General features: G+C 55.5%; 1 protein-coding gene across 1 annotated transcript; it reads right to left on the bottom strand.

Annotated features, from left to right (window-relative positions):
* Positions 1 to 527: 527 nt before the first annotated feature.
* Glis2 (GLIS family zinc finger 2) lies at positions 528 to 20,806 on the bottom strand. Its single transcript, XM_032913348.1, has 7 exons — positions 20,650 to 20,806; positions 7,382 to 7,600; positions 5,875 to 6,047; positions 5,030 to 5,206; positions 4,820 to 4,953; positions 4,618 to 4,736; positions 528 to 3,140 (listed from the first exon to the last, which is right to left on the bottom strand). Exons 2-7 carry the CDS (start codon positions 7,551 to 7,553, stop codon positions 2,350 to 2,352), a joined length of 1,566 nt encoding a protein of 521 aa, XP_032769239.1. The 5' UTR covers positions 7,554 to 7,600; positions 20,650 to 20,806; the 3' UTR covers positions 528 to 2,349.
* Positions 20,807 to 23,284: the final 2,478 nt, after the last annotated feature.

Here is a 23,284-nt window from a genome sequence, read left to right on the forward strand (position 1 = left end):
CTGTTTGAGATTTGCTCATACACTGCCTGCTTTGGGCTGTGACGGAGTCAAGAGTAAGCAGCCTTTGACAGCCTTGTGGGTGGAATGTTGGTGAACAGCCACATACTTGTCCCCACCTCTATGTCCTGCCACAGTCCTGAGGAAACCAAAGGGTCTGCCCCTGCCTTCCCCAGGACTTCCAGCTGGGATTGGATATTGTTCAGTAGATTGGTCTGAATGTTTGTACGTAGCTGGAAAGTTTTGGCCAGCCTCTTGCTTTGGACCAAGGTGTCAACCAGCAGGCAGCGACAGACGAAGGGCTGAACCTTGTGATGCGTACTTCAGAATAACCTGTATCCACTCGTCCTTTACTACCTACCCTTCTAGTCCCAGATGGGAGGCCTTCTGGTCACAGCTTCGCAATGAAGGTAGCTGTGGCAGGCTGAGGTGAAAGCCCCAGGCCAGGCCTTCAGGCGCTCGAGTGAAGACACCAGCAACCAGGCATGAACAGATGTCCCAGCTCCTGGCACATGTACTATACAAAAACCATCTTTGCAACTCACTTTATTGTTTGTATAAACTTCCTCTCACATGGAGGAATATATTGTTATAGTCATTAGCTTATCTCTCTTTTTTTTTTTAAACTCTATGCTAACAGCAATGGAGCCAAAAGGAGGAAAACCATAAGCTACAATAGAAAGGCACTTAGAACCTGTTAAAATACTGAATCCTGGAATGTGCAACGAACTGATAGGTAGACCAGCTGGCCCTTCCAGGCCTGGTCTATCACTGAATCACATGCTGAGCTAATGTTCCAGTGCTCTGTTCCTCTGCTCTTGGGCTTGAGTCTCAAACCCAATCCCCCAGCCAGGGACGTAAGGCCTAGGGCCCTAACAGAGCCAGGAGGTTGCTTGGATCCTAGGCAGACCCAAAGGTAGGAGACCAGCTCCTTCACATGCTCACAGCCCCTTCAAGGGGTAGAGCCAGCACAGCCGAGCCCGTCAGGGCTGGGGTCCTAAGACCAGCAGTCAGGCAGGTCAGGGTGACCCTTCTAAAACAGAAGGGCAGTCTGAGAAAAAGACTAGGCAGAGCTGCTCAGAGGAGCCACAGAGCCAAGGAACCCACTATGACCCCAGCAGCTCTTTTGTTCTACAGATGAGAGATGAGGGGCTTAGCCACTGCAAGTATAGTACAGGGGACAGCAAGAGGCCCAAGCTGGGGCAGCTAACCTTTTGGAGCTGTAGAGCACATAGTCTTCCAATGTCCTTGGCTTGTTCTAGCCCCAAGCAAGTGCTGGACCCTATTCTGCACAGCACACACCCTGGGGTAGCTGGCTTGGGCAGAGTTCACGGGCAAGAGAGGCAGCACCAAGAAAAGGCTCAGCTGGAAAGAACCCTGCTCCATGTCTAGGCCTCTCTCCAGTCAGCTTTTCCCCAGCAAAGAGCTGGTTTTCCTAATGCTGTGCTTGGCTGCCTAGCCTCCCTTAACGCCCAGGGGCTTCAGTCAGTGCTTTCCAATGAGGCTTCCTTCCCTGGCCCCATGACTTGTAGCCCCCGAACCTGTAGCTGCTTCCCAAGCCTGATAGCCCACCCGGTATAGACTGATGCCTTACAAGCTGCTGCAGAGTAACACTGCCTAAGCCAAGCCGGATCAGGTCAGTACAGTGATCCTTTGAACCTGCTTGCACATTCCCAAGGAGAAGGTTGAGTGGTCAGCTAGCTACCCTCCTCTTTGGAAAGTATTGCCAACCCTTTGGCAGTGCTAATTCTGGCAGGAAAGAGAAGCGCTGGCAGAGCAGGCTTCTCTGCTAAGCAAGCAGGGAAGCACCTTGTCATAGCAGCAGGTGGGGAAAGGCAGCCTGTGTCTGTCTTGCTCTCCCTCTAGAAGGTGGACCAGAGGGAAAGGGGTCTAAGGAATTCCCAAGCATGAGCCTATCTATGATCACTGGGGGCTCCCTAGTTGACAAGTAGGTAAGGCAGGGAGGAATGGAAACCTGCCCAGTCAGGCTGGTCATGGAGAGGAATGCACCAGAGCAAGAGGCAGGACTGGGAGGTCCTGGGAGGACAGGCAGAGGAAGGCCTCACCCAGACTATGGACTAGGGAAGTGGAAGTGAGCGAGGCCTTAGCACCCAAGAGGAAGGCTCTTCTTGGACAGCGAGTCCAAGCCAGGTCCTCACTCTGGAGCCAGGAGGCCAGCAAAGACCTTCTAGCACCATCCTTGCCACCTTGCCACCCAGCTTGTCTGGGGCTGCAGCGTGGCCCTGGGGCAGTAGGATATTATTGCTATTTCGCAGAAGAGTTTCTGTTCGTCAGGGATGAGCCCACAGTAGGTGGCTGGACTGTCACAGCTGGTAGATGGGTAGCCCAGTTTCAGTTTACCACAGCTGGTTTGAGCAGCACAGACCCTGGTGGGATGACCACCCAGCCAGGAGTTAACGCCTCTGGACTGCTGGCTGCTGAGTTGCCTGTGGACAGGTCCAGCACAGTGCCTGGTAGCAAAGGGAGTCCATCAGGGCTTGGCCGGGAGCGGCTGCGCTCCGTCCTTTCCAGGGAGGTCTTGTGGTCTTCCAGGCCCAGGACCCTGGCAGGCACTGACCCACGACCCTTCTCCCCCTCAGCCTTGCTACCAGCAGAGCCACCCAGGAGAGAGACCACAGGCAGGCCTAGTCCACCAGCCCCAAAGGGTGAGGGCAACAGTGGGTTCTTGGCCAGATTGAGGGGCAGAACAGATCCTGGCAGCCCAGGGCCCATACCCCCACCCCCGCCTCCACCATTGCCACAGGCCAGGGCACTGAGGTCAAGGGGGCCAGGGGCCAGAGGTAAGGGCAGGCCAGGCAGACTGGGGCCTCCAAAAAGGGCAGCAGGGTTTGGGATGATGATCTGAGCCCCACTGACATAGGAGCCACTGTCAGGGGTGGGCAGTGGTGGTTTAGGGGGTGGGCGCAGCTGCAGGAGCTCCTGCTGTTCATGGGACACAAAGTGGCCGTGAGCTTTGATGTGTTTGCGCAGTGAACTGGGGTCCGTGTAGCGCTTGTGACAGCCCGGCATCTTGCAGTAGTAGGGTTTGTCGACGTAGTGGGTACGGGTGTGCTTGAAGCGGTCACTCGAGTTGGAGTAACGCTTGTTGCAGCCCTCATAGGGGCAGACGTAGGGCTTCTCACCTGTAAGGGTGGGTGGCATTGAGTATGTGCAAATGCCAGATCTTCCACCTATCCCCTTGCCTCTCCCAGGCCCAGAGCTCCAGAAGCAATCTGACTGAGTTGGGAGATGATCACAGCACCTGGCATGAGGCCGACCCAATTAAGGGCAGCAGGCAGAACTCAACCTGAGGAAGCTGTAGCTGTGCGTGGGCCGCCTTGTTGGGCACCTTCAGGTCCTTTGCATAGAGCCTGTGAACGTTGCTGGGCAGAGCCTGTCCATGAAGTGTGTGCCCATGCAGGCCTGGCTCCTGGTAGGTGCTAACTGCTGCTATGCTCTTTCTTGTGGGCTTACTCAGAATGGCTCAGTTTTCTGTGTAGACCTGGCTATCCTAGAACCAGATCTGTAGAACATAATAGCCTTAAACTCGAAATCTGCCTGCCTGCCTCTTGAGTGCTGGGATTAAAGTGTGCACCACCATGCATGGCGTAGATCACAGTGTCACTTATGCAGGGCAGGACAGGGGCCACCTGTAGCCACTCAGCCTTTGAAACGGAGCCGGTCTGTGAGGCTGACGTATACTAGATTTCAAAGACGTGGATGAAAGGAGGCATTCCACTGCTGTGATGTGTTGTCTTGGTCATTGTTTGCTTTTCTGTTTTTGAGATGGGGTGTCACTGTGTGCTCCAAGATGGCCTTGAACTCCTGAGCTCAAGTGATCCTCCTGCCTCAAGTTCCCAATTATTTGGGAGTACAGACATTCATCACCGACATTCATCACCATGCCCAGGTTTGTTGGCATTTTTAAAATATGTGTGTGTGTGTGTGTGTGTGTGTGTGTGTGTGTGTGTGTGTGTGTACATGTACACATACACATGCATATTTATGTACTGGGTTTCATAGAACACATAGTTATAATTAATTTCACCTATTTCATACTACTTTTTTGTTTGTTTGTTTGTTTGTTTGTTTGTTTGAGACAGTCTCACTATATAATTCTGGCTGGCCTTGAACTTGCTATCTAGACCAGGCAGGCCTTGAATTCACAGAGATCCTCCTGCCTCTGACTCCCAAATACTGAGATTAAATACTGAGTGCTACCTGCCACTACACCTGGCTTTCCTCCTTTTAATGTAATAGTTAGTAACTTAGGGTGATGCGTGTGGTTCTGTGGGGCTCAGGGCACAATGAGGAGCAGCAGACCGAGTCCGCCTGCCCTACGGTGGTATCGGTGTCAGATGACCCTGTCCTTGTAAGCTGTGGCCCCTAGCAAGTGACATCAAGGTGATGTGAAAGCCACACCTGTAATCACAACACTTGAGAATGAAGGCAGGAAGAGTTAGAAGCCAGTCTGAGCTACAAGAGACCCTGTCTCAAACAAGGGGAGCAGGGCGTGAACAGTGAGATTTGTTTCTCTTTCCAGTCTCTCCCTGCAGTCCCCTGCCCCTCCGTGAGAGGAGGCTTACCTGTGTGGGAGGCTTACCTGTGTGGGAGGCTTACCTGTGTGGGAGCGGTTGTGGATCTTCAGGTTTTCCAGGCGGGAGAAGCTCTTGTTACAGGTGGGGCATCGGTGTGGCTTCTCGTTGGTATGAGTCCGGATGTGGATGAGCATCTTGTACCTGCTCCAGGAAGGGCCCGGGGGGCACACTCAGCTCAGTGGGTACCCAGCCCCTCCCTTCCTGCCCTCACCCTGCTCCCTCACCTGGCATTGAAGCCACGACCATGGCGGGCACAGCCCTCCCAATGACAGCAGTACCGAGCATCCTGTTCCGGCTTGACATGATGGTCATTGACGTGATCAACCAGGTCTTGGAGGAGCTCGAAGAGCTGGTTACACTGTGGGCCAGGCAGGGTTCTGAGCCCAAGCAGGGTGCTGGCCCAGCCCCGACCACTCTTCCCAGCCCTGACTCACCTTGGCCCATCGACACACCAGCTGCTTGGCCAGGGGCAGCTCTGGTGAGAGGCACTTGTCCTTGGGGGGAGTAAGGAAGGAGGAGGCAGGTAGGTGCAGGGCCCCACCAGAACCCAGGGGCAAGAAGAACTGGAAGGAGCTGGGGACACCATCCAAATAGCGAAGTGGCTGGAAATCCTAGAGTAAGGGTAAGAGCTGGTTAGTGTGCTCTACTGGAGACCCCCTGCATTGCCCTCATTTTTGCCCTCCTGTGGACAGTGTTAAATTATATCAATATGGCCTTAAGTTATTATCAATAGAGTATAAAATTATTATATCAATACATCACACGCCTTTAAATCCTAGTGCTTGAAAGGCTAGCCTAGTCTACAGAATGAGTTCCAAGGCTATGTAGAGACCCTGCCTAAAAAAAAAAAAAAAAAAAAGGTATCAGCCCACAACATGAACAGAAGTCCTGATTCATGGCGTCCACATATAGCTTGTTGGAAACAGTTTGTCCTGGGTGATCAGGTACGGTGAGGTCCTTCTGGAGTAAGGTGATCCTCTCACATCTCTATGACAGAGGAGCGAGGTCTGAACACAGACACACACAGGGGGAGGGCCAGCTGAAGATGCAGGCAGAGACAAGGGTGCAGCTACCAGCCTGGGGATGAACGCTAAGGATCAGGCTTCCAGAATCTACAACAGCAAGGGACGAACTTCCCCCGGAGTCTTCTAGGGAGCCTGGCCCTCTCGCCATCTTTACTTCATCGCTTGTAGAGTTGAGAATTCCCTTCTCTTGTTTTAAACCACCTAGTCTGGTAGCACTGGTCAAGTAGCCCTCTCTAGAGCCTTCCCCTCCTCACCACAGCAGTAGGCAGTGGAGGCAGGTCCCCGTTGCCTTGGCGCTCAGGGGACAGGGAGCTGCTGCCATTGGGGGAGTCCAGTCCAGATGGTGGTGACAAGCTGAGGTCCACCAAGGGAGCTGCAGAAAAGCGTCCATCCAGCTTCTCAGGGAATTTGGGGTTCAGCAGGAAACCTGAAAGAAGACCATGTTTCAGAGAAGCTAGCCAGCATCTCGGTGGACCACGTCCCACCACCGCCATCCCTATCGCCATCTTCAAGTACTCTGGGACCTCAGACATCCAAGGAACAGCAAGCACAGTCACAGAGATGGCTTCCACAAACAGGAAAGTGATTTTATGCCACGGTGGTTTATGCCTGTAATTACAGGACTCGAGGCTGAGGCAGCCTACACTACACAGATCACCTCAACAGTAGCAACAAAGGAAAGTTGTAAATACTCATCTTACAGATCAGACTTACCTGGCACACAGGATAAACAGTAGAACTGGAACTGAAACACAAGACTACCCTACTCCCTACAATATTCTGCCTCCATGTTCCCTTCTATAAAATGGGAAAACCAGGATGGTCTTGTAGCTGCTTATATTCAAATGGTAATTTGGGTCCCCCAAAACTGTTTGCATGAGAGGCTCTGCACATAACTTCTAGGAACCTAACCACGGCTAATTCTTTTTAATAATAAAGATGCCAGCAGCCAGTAGCTGGGGAGGAGAGAGGTGGGATTCAGGTTTCCTGGACTTGGGACCATGAGGGGGAAGCTGCCACACCTTAGGAGGTGTGCAGGAGAGGAGAGAGGCCGTGGAAGGAGGAGGAGCAGAGCCGCCATGTAAAGGGGCAGAGAGAACATAGCCCAGAGGGCAGCTCCGTGGGGTCAAGAGCAGCCAAGATGGAACACAGAAATTAGTAAGTAGTAACTCGGAGTTCTGGGTGGGAGGGGGATTCTAACAGCGTGGAGGGTGGGCCCTGCTACTGTGCTGCTGCTTAAGGCGCGTTAAAACATACAGGCTGTGTGTGTGTCTTTCACCTGGGATCATAGATAGTATAAGGCGGGAACGGACCCTGCACGAGATTTATTGAAATATTCACACTGCATGAGCTGACTCTTCTACCTCAAGCACACGGTAAAACTGTTCCTCAGGTTCATCTGAAGGGAAGACAGAGGTGAATTCCACCCTAGCATCTGTAAGACACGTTTGCCTGGCTCTGTCCTCAGTCACCACCCAGTTGAAACACCTGTACATATAACGTCAGAGCCCAGAGATACAGTCTTGGAACTTTCGCTGTCGCTTTGCCCACCCCCCCTCCCACTTCTTTCCAGATCCTTCCACAGGCTTTGGTCGGACCTAGTTCTATGTGCCTGCTGTGTGAACTGTGCAGCTCTCATCCACTTAAGAGGATGGATGGACAGGCATGGAGACGGTGCTCTCGGCTGGAACCTCTAAGCTCCATCCTTTGGACACGCCTTGGAGCAGTCTCATCTGAGGCCCCAGCCGACTGGTGAAGTACCTGGTGGTGGGGAGCCTGGGGAGCCAGGAGTGGGGCTGTCGTCCACCAGGCCCAGCTCCCGATGCAAAGCATGGTGCCGGGGGACACCCAGTGTCCTTTCTCGCTTCTCTCTTGCCGCTCGCAGCTTGGTGATGCTCAGCTTTAGGTCGAGCGGCTCGTCCAAGGAGTGCATGGTGGGAGGGAGCGTGAAGACGGCACCCTGCTGGTCTAGGCAGGAACCTGGGGAAGGAGAGGTGGTGCAGTGACCTTAGGTTTCTCCTTCAGCCATGCTTGTTGAAACTTCTGTAGCAGAGGAGGAGAGACGACAGCCTGGATGGCCTGGCTCACAGGTATCCTGGAGGGTCAGTACAGACTCCACTGCCACTCCCTATGGGCCTTCTGGGACACGCCAAGTGTATGGTTTCCATTTAATCATAGGAGTGTTGGAGACCACCCCAGTCACAGAACTCGGTCTGGCAGGGCAGCCAGACTTTATCTCCCAGGGACAGGGACTAGCGGGCTAAGCCCCACTGTCACTTCTGAAGGAATGGGAAATTGTGCTTAGGAAGCTGGTCTGAGTCTAGAGACCTAACAGCAGGTCAGGAGCAACAAGCATCCTCCAAGATGCACAGTATTCCCCAGCGATGACCAATCAAGCACCCATTGTGCCAGATATGCCTGTTCAGGGCAGGTAATTATGTCACCTCCAAGGAAAGCAGCCTGAGGGGCAGTCCCAGGCAGGCTGAGAGTGAGAGTGGGCGAACCTCCCAGGTAAGGCAGAAGAGTCTGTGACGAACACCAGGGGCCAGTGAGCTTTGACTGCCACCAGGGGGCAGCTGGGGACTGGCCAGTGATGACATGCTTATATATTCATACCGCGGCTCTCCTCTTGTGCAACTGAGGGATCTTCACAGTACAGGGCCAGCCCTTCCACACCAAACACCTACCCTTCCACCCTTGAGGAACCTTCCACTTATTTCTCTGGCCTTTGTTCACGTAGACTGTCACACCGTGAAAATCTTCATACTGAACACCTACACTATGAGGCTCTACTACTGTTTTTAATATGAAGTGGGTGTGGCAGGAAGAACTACTACCTGGAAAATACCTGCAGCAATTGAGTGTGTCCTCAGGGGCTTGGGAGACTTAGTGCCCTTATATGGGATGAAGCACGACACAGAGAGCAGCCTTCATTTGCCTCTCTATCTCCAGGCCAAGACTCTAAGGGCAGCTTCACCCACCTGGTCCTTACTTGCTTCCCATTTACCTCCCACAAGCTCCAAGCTTCAGTGGCCCCAGGCACACAGGATGGTCCCTCCTTTGGCCTGCAATCCTGCTCGTGAGGACCTCCAGCTCCCACTACATGTGGCTACACGGACTCTGGGCACACAAGACAGGCTGTGCCCTCAGCATAGGAAGCCTGACCGAGATCGGGTCTGTAACTTGTCCCCACTGAAGCTGTCACATGCACTTGTTACAGCTCAGACCATGCTTGCACCAGAGGTGCTCACTGACACCCTGGTGAGCAGAGAACACTGCCCTCTTAAAAGTCCCAGACCCTCGGGGTTGGGGATTTAGCTCAGCGGTAGAGCACTTGCCTAGCAAGCGCAAGGCCCTGGGTTCGGTCCCCAGCTCCGAAAAAAAAAAAAAAAACGTCCCAGACCCAGGGAGGTGGGTAGGTGACACCCATGTGTGCCCTTAGGCCTGCTCATCTACTCCTATCTAGGCAAGGGCTGCCCTCTTCCTGACCTGTAGCCGTTAGATCTGTCTATCTATCTGTCTGTCTCTGTTTATTTTTAGACACAGGCCCAGTCCAACCTCCCTGAAGCTCCTCTATGCTGGGAGCCTGGAAGGGGAGGAAGGAAGTAAATATTTATGCTGATTAAGAATTCAGGAGCCAGGAAGGGCTGGTGGCCTGGTCCCTCTTCTGGCCCCAAGCCACAGGCCTCTCTGCCCCCAACACCCACCATGGAGAAAAGAAGCCCACTGGCAGGGTGCCTTGGCTAGAAAGTCAAGCACTGGCTCTCGGTCACAGTGCCAACCAAGCAGTGTCCTTTGGCACCTGCTCCTGTCTCATGTCCTCCCACCAGAGGGAGCCTAGGAGGAGCCACTGGTCTGTCATCCGAGGACCTCCAGGGAACAGCAGTGTTCACCTAGGGCTGGTGCAGGAACGGGGATGCCATGCCGATGACTGGCCCACCCCCACCATCAGCAGATCCAGTCTCCAGGGACACCCTTCACTTCCTGTCCCTGGGTTCATTCCTGGAAGCCAGAATCCAGCCCAGGCTCTGCACCCCTCCTGGGAAAGGAAGAAGGAGACGCCCCAGAGAGCCCTGCTAGTTTTCCTACCCTCAGCCCCCAGGGAGCAGACGGCCTATGACCCCACTCATGCTCTGACCTTGGCCAACCTCAAAGTCCTCTCCCACTCCTATCCCCGGCCAGCAGCAGCCTTGTCTGGCCTCAGCTTTGCTCTTTGTTCTAGAGCTAGGTGAAAGGGGCAGGAGACAGGCAGGTCCCCCTGCTCTGCTAACTGCCCTTATAGCTCAGCCCTCCAGAGCTGGTGGGTCAGCACCAGCCAGACATAAATGCCTGAACAAGGATGATGTTGGGCCCTGACCGCCCCCTTTGCCCAAACCCAGCAGCTTGTCCTTAGAGTTCAGGAGATCTGCAGTCAGCGGGTCTCCGGAATATGGTGGTCCACAAGGGCAGGTCACCACCTCTCCCAATGAGGTGTTCACAGGTGCAGTACCAAGGAGTAGAGAGGGCACCAGCCCGACAACCTTGCTGGAGAAACCACCAGTGCCTGTTTTCCTACTGGTTGGATGGCTGAGAACCTCACACCCTGGGCTGTCCAGGACCAAAGGCCACGCCTTGGAGTACTCACTCCGGGTAAGCTAGATGCGTCCTGAGACACACCCACCTGCAAAGGCCAGTGAAGGGAGCCTGCAACCGGTGCCTGGCCAGCCCTTGAGGCTCTTACAGCTGCAAAAGGAACTAATTAGAGCTGAGGGAGCTGGAGGAAGCGGCAGTGAGGGAGGAAGCACAAGAGGGGGCGGCACAGAGACCACCGGGGCGGCAGGGGTGGGGACAGCCCTCCCACAACCCGGGGCGGGGGGTCACCCTGAGGGTGGGCTGGGCGCCTCCAGCCAGCCATGCCAAGACAATGACTGCTATTGTGCGCCGGCTGCAGACCCTGTGCAGACGGTCCCCAGCTGCAGTTCCTTCAGGGCACCAGACCCCCTACAGACCTGTACGGACCACTATCCCTCCCTCTTGGGGAAACTAAGCTTCAAAGACACCAGGCTAAGAGAAGGGGACCAAATTCCTGTGCAGGATGAGATCCTTTCTTCCGTGCCAGGAGGGATGGCTTTGAGACTGAAGGGGTACAGAGGAAGGGCTACCTGTACAAGGACCTCAGCAAAGGTGCACTACCCACCTACCCCACAGCCTTATGTATTACTAACATGTTGAACACCCCCATTTCACCAGGGGTCTTGAAACTGCACATTTGGTGAGCTATAAGCAAAACCAGCTTAGGCGCACACGCACACACACGCACACACACGCACACACACACACACATACACACACGTGTTAAAATCAAACCCCTGGTCTCCTTTTACCTGTCAGTAGCCAGGCCCTGATCTGTGAGTGTCTCCACCTGGACCATCACTTTCTCTCTCTGGTTCTAGAGACTGGGAAACTGAAGGCTAGAAGGCTAGGGGGAAGTATCTGCCCCAGGCTGCAATCATGGGTGGCAAGACCAAAGCCATGGTGCATCTGTCACGTGTCACAACAGGTGACATGTCATCCCACTTTATAGATGCAGAAACTGAGGCTCAGGAGAATGACCTGTCCATTCGTTGCAGTTTGTCTGTAACAGACAAGGGACTTATCAGCCCCTCCTGTATCCCTGGGCTTGGCTTAGGTTGGTTACCCCCTCCTGACCCAGAGGGTTTATGGAGGGAGAACTAGGTGCAGAACCCAAGAAAGGGAGCCCGGCAGGCAGTGGGTAGGCACTAAGGGGGACGACGAGGAGACTGGGGGCTCACCAGAAGACTGGGAGAGCTGAGGGCAGCAACACTGCCAAAGAAGACAGCCCATAACCCCACATTCCTGGGAACTGGCTGTGCTCCCTACCCTGGCCAAGAGCCCCACCCTCCTTGGCGGCCCAGTGAGGGAGACTGGAGGGCAATGGTGGGGATCGGTCCTCTCAGGGCCCCTTCTCAATTAGACAGCAGGCAGGGTTCTAACAGGGATCAAACCACATGGAGCCTCAACCCCACTCTGCTACTTCCTGCCATGTCCCCTGCCCCCCTTCTCCCCTTCTCTAAGTTGGGATGTAATTTTCAACACACGGAACAGACACACAGTAAGCACTTGGTAAAATTCATCCCACCACCCTTCCTACAGTCCCTACCCTATAAGAACAGTCCTGAGGTCTGGCCCTCCCTATGTACCCACAAACATTAAGATCTCACTCCAGACCAGAACTTTGGCTAGCCTGTATCGCCTGGAGAGCCTTGGACCCCGACTGTCCTGTGGAGTGACCACAGAGTTGGGAGGGCACCCTCTGGAAGGAGCCTGACAGTACAAAGAGGCCCTGGAAAGAGGGCGTAGAGGCCAGAAGCCTCCCAGGCCTAGGGAAGGGGCCAGAGTCACTGCATTGGAAAGGCTTTGAGCTGGCTTTCTTTCCCTGTAAAGCCACGACTGTGTGTGTAGCTCCTCCCAGCCCCCAAGCGGGGCACCTGGCCTGCCCACATCACCTCAGTAGAAAGTCAGATGTCGCTGGACATCCGGTCTTGGTGTGAACTCTTCTTTGCCAGAGAGCACCAGGGACTGACTGAGCAACACCCAAGGACACAACCTGCTGAGAACTTGGCTAATGCAAGTGCATAGAGCAAAGCCAGCATCTGTAACCTGCCTGGGCTGTGTGGTCTCAGACAGGTCCCTGTCACCCTCCTAGCCTCCACAGGACAGCTTCCTCATTGGGAACTCAAGCACCACAATATGATCCCAGACATTCAGGACATCCTATAGGACAAGCCTTGGCCTAGTGGCTGCCACATGGGAGATGTTAGTAACTGGTAGCTCTGAGGGTCCTCATTGCTGTCCTAGGCTGGGGTGACCTACACAGTGAGTCTACCAAGGTCTTCCAGAGCTGAAGCTTAAAGGCCAGTAGGCTTACTCCTCCTGCACCCCTCACCAGCCCCACCATAGGACTGTCCTCGTCCCCAGACCAGGAGGATGGGTTAACAAGAACCCTGAGAGCCTTGACCCACAAACACTCATGGAAACATGTGGCCCTCCGGCTGCAAGGTCTGTCTGGCCCAGAGGCCTCCAAGTGTTCTGGTGGCTCTGGGCCCCCTTCTCCGGCCCCCACCTCCTGCTGCCTGCCTGCCTGCAGCCACCTTTGCACAACTATGTCTGGTATTTTCCTGTCTGCCCAGCTTGGGGGTTGGTGTGTATGGGGCCATGAGCAAGCCTGCACCTGGGCCTCAGCCAGAGGCGAACGGGCCAAGCAGCCCCCACACAGCCTGCTGGGCTGGAAGGGAAGGACACGGGGCTGGGCAAGGCCACTGAAATCCCTGGGAGGGGTGGGAAGTTAGGGGCAGGACCGCCATTTTGGATAAGCAGCTCTTTCCATAGCTTGCCTAGCAAACAGGGCTCCAGGTTCTAGCCTCGGCACTGCATAAACCAGGTATGGCGGCAAAGGCCTGTAATCCCAACCCTCGGTAAGTGGAGGCAGGAGGATCAGAAATTCATGGTCAGCGTGGGCAACATCGTGAGAGTCTGTCACAAAAAAGACAAAAACCCAGCCAGGAGGTGGTGGCATACACCTTTAATCCCAGCACTGGGAGGCAGAGGCAGGCTGATGTCTATGAATTCCAGGCCAGCCTGGTCTACAGAGTTCTAGGATAGCCAGGGCTACACCAACACCGGAAGGCAAACAACCCATCAAGCTGCTATACTGCTGTGGGGGGGATGGGAGGGGCTCTATGCTCTGAGGCCAGCACAGGCACTGGCCAGTGTGGGCAAGCAGAGTGTGCTTCACCCTTGTGCACACCAGCAGAGGCCAGCCCTTGGCTTCAATGCAGAGCAAAGTATGGGCAACCAGTCCCCGAGAGCAAGGAAACTACACTTCCCAAGCCAAGCCCTGCATTGTCCATTAACACATCAGGAGGCCCCATACCTGTGACCCTCTCCTACCAGGCCACTGAGAACAACCACACCTGCCAACTCCACAGGAGGGGAGGAAGGCAGGCTCTGGACTTTGGCCCTTCCCTCCCACTTCATTTATGCATTCCAGCACCCGGCTCTCTGCTGGGGTCCGGGATAAATCAGATGGAACAGGGCCTGAAGGTCGCTCGCTCAGTCACACAGGCTGAGAAGCAGTGGGGCACATAGCTCTGCTAAGGCTTGGGAGGGGCAGATCTGATAAGGCCACGGGGGACGCAAAGCAAACCTGGGGGCTGGGGCTAGTGTCACCTGCTGATATTTCCAGCTACTTGGGAGGCTGAGACAGGGGGATTACAAATTCTGGACTATAGAGTGAGTCCCCAAGGCCACTGTGGGCGACGTAGTAAGGTCCTGTCTCAAACTGATGATATCCCTCCCTTGGAAGGACCATCTTACTCTGCCGCCTGGGAAAGAGGTGCTAGCCTCCCCATCTCTGAGTTACAGTCAATTGTCAATGTCTGGGGTGGGGGGATTCAACTCCTCTCTCCAAAGCAGTCTTCCTGAGCCCAAGGTTGCAGCACAGGACCAAAGATGTGGCCCCGAAACAGCCTACAGTAAGTCCTGTCATTCAGTAAAGGACAAGGCAGCAAAGGAAGAGCCTCTCTGAGGGACTGGGGAGCCACAGTGTTGTACACAGAAGAATGCCACTGCCCCTCCAGGGCAGAGCCTCCTCTCCTTACATAAGATCCTTGCCTCCCTAAAAGTCTGAGGCTTACTTATCAAGTAGACAGCTACCCATGTTCTCCTGCAGCGATCATCTCCCCGAAACCCCTCCTCTGTCTCGCGTGTCTTCTGTGAGATACCATCTCAGCCGCAGCCTCAAGAGCCACCTGAACAGTATCCCAAGGCCAGGAGACTCACCGAGCCCAGTCGCAGTGGTGCAAAGCCCGTCATACCAGCCCTGGGTCTAAATCCTGGTTAATGCATCACTAATACCACAGTGTCACCAACTCTCAAGCACTCACTGTGCCCGGCCCTTGCTGTGTCCTGCTGCCTGACCTTCAGCCTCAAGCCTTCTCCAGGCATAAGAAGAAAGGCCTGAGGTGGGCAGAGACTAGGGCTCCTGGGCAGCTCCAAGCCCGGTAAGGAAGAAAAAAGATGACCAAAGCTAGAGAGATGGCTCAGGTGATAAGATGCTTGCCGTGCAAGCATAAGGACCTGGGCTCAACCCTCAGAACCAAAAGTCCCGTGCTTATACTGCCAACACTGGGCTCCAGCCAGGCCTACCTGCTGAGTCCCAGGCTAATCTGACAGAGATCTATCTCAAAAAAAAAAAAAAAGGTGGACAGTTTCTGAGGAACGACACTAAAGATTAACTTCTGGCCTCTACAGACACAACATACACATGTACCCACAAGCATGAAGACACACACACGCACACACACGGGTAGGGGTGGGGGGGGAAGATCACACTAGCAGACCCTTCGCTCCTGCTGACCAAAGAATACTCATTCTTCTTCCCTTACTGAACTGAGCAGAGATGTGAGTACCCTGAGCTATGGGTTTGGAAAACCGGATGTGTCTTGAGTTGATATGAGGCAAGACTTTGGGCTGTAAAATGACGGAGCTGCCCTAGAGTGGGATGGGAGCAGGGACCCGTACAACACCCAGACCTGTTTCCTCACAGGGCTCTGTTGTATCCGACCTTCACTTCTCCCGAACGCTTGGTCTTGGTCTCTGGTTTGTTGAGTGAGTGAATATGTGAATTCAGCTGTGTTTATTACCCACATGAGGTGGCAGGTGCCCTACAGCTGGAAAGTGACATCCGAGGTCTCTCCCTCCTGTCTGGGACACACACTTGGAGCCTACACACTGGGACCAGGTAGAGACTGGAACAAGGTTTGGAGAGAGGAGAGAGGATATTCCCATTACTGCTCCGTGGGGATGACCAAAAGGACTCACTCCTCAGATTCATCTGGGACTCCCACCTACCCTGGCCTGTACCCCACCTCTTTCCTCAATCACCCTTTCTGCTTAGTGGGGACACTCTGGGCTACAAAGCAAATCCAGAGGCCTCATCATAGAGAAATGTCCATCGGACGGGGCCCTACCAGACCCGACCTGATCCTAGATCTGAGGGCCCAGGGTCTGTGGAACTGAGCAGGGTAAGTCATCCCAGCTGCACTCAGGATGAGGAAAGGTCCAATAGCCTTCTCAGAGTTGGGGCATCACAGCTGGGGGTTGAGGCTTCTATAAGCGGGCAGTGTGGGCTCTGAGACGTGTGGTTCGAGAGAGAACCTGCTCGAGCAGGTTGGGGTGTGCCAGTCGGACCCAGAACAGTGGAGGCAAAGGGCAGAGGCTTCGTGGACACGCAGTAGAGCTGGGAATAAAGAGCGGAATAGGTCAGGTTCCAGGCTAAAGTGGCATTTCATGGGTCAGGACCAGACAGTTCTAAATGCCAGCCAGCTCCCTTCTATCTCTTCCCATCCAGAGACTACAGGACAAGTCGCCAAACCGCTCAGAGCCTCAGTTTCCCCACCAGCCTTCAAAAACCTTTTCACTATTGAGCTCTCCAGGGGAGGGTGAGCATGGTGAGCCCACAGAGACCTTGTCTGACAGAGCCTGTTTGCCCTCAAGCTCCAAGCTGAGGCTGAGAGGCTGAGACAGGAGGCTCACCAGCCTCCTCCCGAGGGGCTTTGCTGTGTTTCCATCCACTCTTGGCCAGGACAGGAGAAGGCACCCAAGACTATGTGTGAGTCCCCTCCCCTAGACAGCTGCTAAGGCACCTACATTTCACTCATGGAAGGCCCCAGACTCCTCTGTGGTGGGCTCTACCTGGGCTCTCAGGCATCCAAGACAAAGGACTTGAGGAGTCCTTGTTACTCACCCCGACAGTCCTGGCACTGGAAGAGTCTCAGCCCGTTAGCCCATCCCCCACCAAGGGCATCTGGAGCAGATGGGAAGCCCCTGCTCCTGAAGCAGACTCATTCCCACCCTCACACCCCTCCCAGCCCAGCCACCAGCTAACTAGGACCTCCCCCTCCAATCTGGGGGATGGGGAATGAGCAGCCACAGTCTGACTGTCTGCCCAGCCTGGAGACGCCTAGAGGAAGGTGACCCAGCTGCAGTGCCAGAAGGGTCACCCAGATTCAATCTCCAGGCTCCCAGGGGGCCAACCAGCTGTAAGTGAGGCTTCTAGAGGCCGTCTTAGGAGGGCTTCCAAGCCCCAGGGCAGGAATGGGGAGGACAAACGGCCAGGTCTAACTCCTCATCTCCCATAGAGAGGCAGGGTGAGGCAGCTGTAAGAGAAAAGCAAGCAAGGGGCTCAGGGCGCCCAGCTGCCAGAGGACAAGGCCCTAGCTATGTCAAGACTGAGAGATGGGCTGACATGGCCCCTCCCCACAGGTCCACATGCCCACTGACCCTTCTCAGTTCTTAGCCTCGGTTTCCTAACTTATCAAATTGGGATAAATGAGTCTCTGTCCCAGGTTTGGCAATTTCAGGTGAGGATGCACGCACCCTTTGTCAAGTTAGCCAGGCATGGAAGGCATGTATGTTAGTTGGGGTTTTCCCAGGGACCCTCAGGAGGGTACTAGTGCTGACCCTCAACACCGTTCCATTGCTGTCCCAACTCGAAGCACGTGGGAACTTCTGCCATTTTTATTAGCCAGAGTGAGTAGGAGGGATGGCTCTGCTAGGGTGGAAGAGGAGGGTGGAGGCAGGCAGACGGTCGGGCTCTACCCTGCAAACACTTCTTACCACTAGCACAAGCAGGCTCCGTCCTGTTCCGGAGAACAGCCGTAGAGGTACTGGTTGAAAATACCTCAGTCCCCAACCTGGCCACACTTGTGTCAGAATTCACCAGGGTGGGGCCCGGTGCAGCCACTTAAAAGAAACACTGGCCCATCACCTGCCTCTGGTATCGGGAGAGGTGAATTTTCATCTGCGTGCTTGGATTCTAACTCAGGTGAGGCTTCTCCAAAGCTCCCAGGGAAGAGGCTTCTAGGCAGAGGCTGGAGAACCCCAATGCTCTGTGTCGGCTAAGAGAGGGTACCTCACTGCTTAGCACACACCTATAGCAGCCATAGGGTTCCCACCATTCTCGAAAAGAGAAAGGGCCCTCCCACTCAGTAAGGATGTAAGGACGGCCTCCAATAACAACCTTAGGTGAACAGCGAAGGGATTCAGGGGCAGCCTTGGGAAAGGCTTAGCCCCCTCACTCTTCCCCGATTCAGAGTCTCTCCTCTGGAATCCAAATTCCCCATTTGGGTAAAAGACTCCCAAACACTCCTCCTTCCCATTCAGCCTCCCCTGAGATGTGGAACCTTCAGTGGATCTTGGAGAGACACATGAGGATGGAGAATCAAGTCAGGAGCACAGCACATGCACACGCACACACTTGCACACCCCAAATGCCTCCCCAAGAGCAGAACTGCAGGCCCCAGCCTCAACATCTGGTCCCCCAGCCACAGCTGTTACCCTTCTCCTCCCTCATCCTGGGATTGCCCCAAACCCTGCCCAGTGCTGGCACCGCCCTCTCCCATAAGTGGGAAATTCAGATTCCAGGAGAGTCCAGCTGGGGAGACGGAAATGTGCATGGGAAAATGTCGTGAGGAAAAACACATTCTTCCCTCCACACTGAAGCCAACACAGACCTGGAACAATTTAGGTGGCCAGCGGACCCTCCCACTACACAGGGCCAAGGCTGAGCCAGCCTTGGAGAGGCCGAGAGGCAGAGGTGAGGTCCAGATTCCCCTTCCCTCCGGGCCCTGAGAAGGGGCCCTGGCAGACCTTTGTCCTGTGTCCAATCTGCCCTGGAGCCCCTCACTTGCGCTCCCACTAAGCAAAGAGGGCTAAAGAAGAAATGGCTACAACTACCCTTTTGCAGCTGAGTTTTTCAGAAACAAAAGCTTTGTGGAACGAGGTTTCCACGATTGTTTAAAATGAGGTTTTGGGACGTCTGTGGCATCCAGTCATTCATGCTGACTCCACCCACGGATAATTGAGAGTTGGCTTTTGTTGGACATATCCTTTCTCCCTGCCCCCAACGATAGGCCGCCTGGTCTTAGGACTCAGAAATCTCACCTTGCCTGACCCTAGGTTTTACAGATGAGGAAACTGAGGTCTGGACAGGGGAAAAGCCAGGCCAAGGAACGAACACTCAAAAGCTGATGGTTGTGCCAAGATTTGAACCCAAGACACAAAAAAGGGTATCTTGGCCAAGATTTTTTCCCCATTCGTCCTACACACAGACTGTGTCCTGGATCCAGCAAGTCCCTTAAAGGCCACTGACCCCAAAAGCAGTAGTGCCTGGAAGTGGGGTGACTCATTGTCTGGCTTCCCACCCACCCCCAATCCAGGAGGGAGGGCTGGCAGGTGTCCCCGCATAGAGAGCCAAGAGCCCGCAGTTGCCCCAGGGGGCCTAGGCTAGGGTCACTCTGGGGCCGGAGAGACCCAGCTGGAGGGATTTAACACCAAAGGTCAGGGGTCACAGACAGGGAAGGGCAGGCAGGCATAGGGGGTCAGAGGGTCAGCACTAATGGTAGCTCCGGAAAGAAGGGGGAGGGGAAAAAACTGAAGATACAGGGCTGCTTCCAAGGGTTCCCCACCCCACGAAACCAAAGCCTGGCACTGTCTCCTGCTTGACTGATGGCAGACAGGGGCATATTAAGCTGGGAACTGGTCCTGAAATGGGCTACACTGCAGCTCAGCAAAGGGTGTCTTCAGAGACCCCTCCCCCAGTGCAAGCCAGGGCCAGCTGAGAGGCCCGGCCCGAGCCCAGAGGGAAAGAAAAAAAGGAGAGAGAGGGCTCTGAGGTCACTAGAGAGGGATGTGTGGGCTCGGCTGGGACAGCTGTGGTACTGTGCCACCGGAGTGGGGCCTGGGGAGAGGTGGGCACACTGAAGGGGCCAGTTTTACATTCCCTGAGGGGATTCAGAAAGCTAGCTAAGATAGCAGCTGTCTCCCTAGCCATGGCTCAGCCCCACCTTCCTCCCTGGGTGCCAGGACAGCAGGGAGGCAGCTGTGCAGGGTGCCTGCCACAGAGGACCAAGACGCAGGGCCCAGCCCTGGCCAGACGAAGACCCATGGGAGTTCAGGTCTTAGTAGGGCCATTGGCTGGCCTGACTGCCCCCTTGGTGTCAAGCATTCCTTCTAGAGCCAAGATCTTGGGCTGTGATGGCTGGGGGCCCAGGGCTCCTCCCAGCATCCCTTCCAGCTTCCCAGGCCCCAGGGCAGGGCTGGGTAACTCCCTGCAACCAGTGCTTCCCCGCCACCCTCTGGTTGGGTTGGGCGGGCCCTCCTGGATAGGCAGACAGGCAGCATGCTGCCCTGCTGTGGCCTGAATACCCCACTGGGTAGGGCAGTGTGCCAAGGCGTCCAGGTGCCAGCCTGGATTCCAGCCCCATCCCAGGGGGCCTGCGGGGAGGTGCGAGCATCTTCCTGGTAGGAGGGGGATGCACCTGCCTCGTCCTCTCTTACAGACCCACCCTTAGGATGCAATCACTCACCTCTCCTCTCCATCCTGCCAGGTCCCTCACCTGCTTCCATCTACCCTTCAGGAGTGGACCAAATGCTAAACAGTATTCCCAACTCCTAGTGCTGAACCAAGGGACGCCCCCCTCCTTGCCTTTCCCAGGGCTTGTTAAGGGTAGCAAGAGGGGGACTTTCCCCAGAAAGAGAGGGCACCTTCCAAACAACCTGGCTTCACCGGTGAGCAAAGGCGGCTGCCAGATGCCCCATACAACTTCATGCCCAGGCTTTGGGTGTCCCCCTCTCACCTCGCCGAACACCCCTACTGAGGACGCCCAACTTCCCCACTGAAGTTTGCGACCGCCCCGGGCCCGGCCACAGTTCAGATCGGCCCCCAAACAGAAGGAGGGAAGGAAGGAGAAAAGACGGTGTGATAGAAGGACCCAGCCAGGGAGCCGGCGAGGAAGGGAGCGCGCAAAACCAGCAAGCGCAGGGGCCTCAGCGAGGGCTCACAATGGCCCGGAGCGAGGCGCGGACGCGGGAGGGGGAGGCGACCCTCGGGTTCCGCGGCCCGGCGCAGCAGGCAAGTCCCTGGCCCGATCCGCGTCCTCCCGGCGCGACGCCCGGGGGCTTCCTACCTCGGCTGCCGGGCTGAGTGGCTCCGGCTGCGGGTTCCGGCGGTCGTGGGGCAGCGGAGAGCGGGCGAGGGGGAGGGCCGGGGCGGGCGGGGGCCGGGGCGCGAGGCTCACGGGGCACGAGCTCCCCTGGCGCGGCCGCCCGGCGCCCGGCCGCTCCGCCACATCTGCAGCACCGGGCAGGGAAGGTGGCCGCGGCGGCCCGGCCGTGCGGGGATGTCTTTGCAAGGGAGGGAGGAGAGAAGAGGAGGGAGGGGGCGGGAGGAGGGACTGGCGGCCGTGGAGGAGGGCGAGGAGGAGGGGCGCGGGGGGCGGCCTCCCCCTCTCTCTCTCTCCCTCCCTCCCTCGCGGCTCGCTCGCTCCCGCCCTCCCTACAAACCCCTCTCACTACTGCGGCCCCAGGCCCGGGGCGCCAGCTGCCAGGCGGAGCGTGCGCGGGGGTTGGGGGGGTGGGCCGGGGGAGGGGGGAAGGGCGGACGGCCGCAGGAGCGGGCACCGGGAGGGAGAGAGGGGGGAGCGAAGGAGCGAGCCCCGCCGTAGCTGAGGCGCGCGTCCTCCTAGACTCCCCCCACCCCCGCCTGCCGCGGTCCCGCCCCCAGCCCGAGGGCAGCGCTAGGACAAGGCCTGGGGGGCGGAGGGGAGGGCGAGATATCCCGCCCCTGGGGAAGCCTGGGAGAGGGGCGGGCGCGCCGGCCCGGAGGAAAAGCCCCAAGGACCGGGAAGATGGAGGCGGCCACAGCGGGCAAGGGGCGGGGACCCTTGCCTCCTCCTGCGGGGTCACCTTGGCCAGAGCCCCACGGCTCTTGGCAGCCGCGGAGGTGGTAGAAATGCCTCTCAGAAGGCCCTCCTTTCCCCGCCCAGTCCAGTTCCAGGAACCCGCAGGCAGAGGCCTTTTCGATCCCGACAGGTTCGAGGCCACGCTTCACTCCTCCAGCTTTGCCTTGTCTTCAGCCTCAATTGCCCTCCTGGTGAAATAAGCACAAGGCCTGGCCACAACCAATCCAGGATTCCGTTATCTTGGTGACAGCCGCCCGGACAACCTGGGTCCCCCAATCTGAGCGCCGCTGGGGTCATCGCACTTGGGGTCAGTAAGTTCAATGAGTTGGTCACTGAAAAGTGGATGTAAGTCAGTAACGCGTGCACACCGCAGCCAAGCTATTTCCCACCTTTTCCTGGGAAGCTCAGACTTGGCGTTCTTTAGTGTTTTCTTTGGGCGATTCCTGAGTCCACGCCTAGTATCCTTTTACCTGTCTGCTGTCTGGTGACAAATCTCAGTTCAAAAAGACAGCCCTCCTGATCCGAAGCTGGACTTGAACACAGGAAACGAAAAGGCACTTCAAAGTCAGCATCCCCAGTAGATGAAGTGCCGACTCCGGGTTGGAATTCTGTCTTTATTCTGGCATTTGGTGCCTCGGTCTGCGCCAGAGCCACATCCAAGACGTGAGTCTTGATCACAGGGGCATCCCGGTCACCAGGTTCTTGGCACACGCTCCTGGTCTGGTGCAAAGGTAGGCACATAATTGGTGCTCCTGACGTGGTGATCGAATGGATACATAGTCAGTGGTTTTAACTGTAGTCATGATGGGTGCTTCGGTTTGAACGAAGACACATACTGGGTTTTTATGATCTTTTAATACACGAAAAGGGATTTAGGGAGGACGGTTCAGTAGGAGTAAGGTAGGGATAATGCCCGCCCCCGCCCCATTTCTCCTGGGTAGATAATGTCACAGTGCTGTCGGGTTAAACATTAGCTGGCAGATGGGCCCGGGGAAGGCCAGCTCCGGGACCTAAAACTTCCAGGAGGGGGCTGTTAAGGGCCGACTCTCTGGATCCTACTAGCGGAACATCACTACAGTCGGAGGCGAAGGACTGCAAAGCGCCCTCTCCCGGCATCTTGAATCTGCAATTTAGTTGTTCTGTAAACCTAGCCCTAATGCAGTATCTCACCTAAGCTGACTGCAAATACCGAAAGCACGTCGGTAGTGTGAAACTTGCTGACTGGTATAAGTCTATTTAGGAAAAAGAAAAAAAAAAGCTGATTGAGGAGCTAGGGGTATATCTCTAATACTCTAATAGTACAGCATATGTTCCTAGGTTCAGTCCCTGATACCAGAAAAAAAAGTATCAAGTGCTTGTGGGACACCAGGTGCTGTGTAATTTTAAAAACAAAAGGCCAACATCCCCAGTTGAGAAAGACTTGGTCCTAAGAAACTTCACTTCAGAATGTTTTTCTTTGTTTTGTTCCGGGGGAGAATTCAGACTCCGGATCCTGGAGGCCGGCTGGTAAATAATAATGACCCCTCCTCTCTGAAATCTGGGAACATGGAAGGACCCTTAATGTAGAGTAGATGAGTGGTCACTTAGATATCAAGCCCGGTCCGGTTCCAGGACCTAACTGGTATCCTCATAACCACCGAGAGAGAAAAAAGTAAACGACATTTGGGTGTTTTCTGCAAAACCAGCAAGATTAAAGACAGAAGCCAGAAATCCCAGCACTTGGGAGGATTAGCACAGATTGGAGGGAGGGCCTGCATTACATGGTGAATGCCAGGGCAGCCTGGGCTACAAATCATACAAATCGAGAGCTTACGTTCAGCATTTAAAAAATAAAGTGTTTGGAGCCAGCCTGGTTTACATA

Source organism: Rattus rattus, chromosome 9 (genome assembly GCF_011064425.1).
Source record: "Rattus rattus isolate New Zealand chromosome 9, Rrattus_CSIRO_v1, whole genome shotgun sequence".
Lineage (NCBI taxonomy): Eukaryota > Metazoa > Chordata > Mammalia > Rodentia > Muridae > Rattus > Rattus rattus.

Bases quoted from the DNA above. Each gene is read 5' to 3' on its own strand.
- Glis2 (XM_032913348.1), bottom strand. From the start codon at position 7,553: ATGCACTCCTTGGACGAGCCGCTCGACCTAAAGCTGAGCATCACCAAG. The intron at 4,954-5,029 runs GTGAGTCAGGGC...CCTGGCCCACAG, and splicing joins TGGTGTGTCGATGGGCCAAG to TGTAACCAGCTCTTCGAGCT. The intron at 4,737-4,819 runs GTGAGGGAGCAG...TTCCTGGAGCAG, and splicing joins GGTCGTGGCTTCAATGCCAG to GTACAAGATGCTCATCCACA.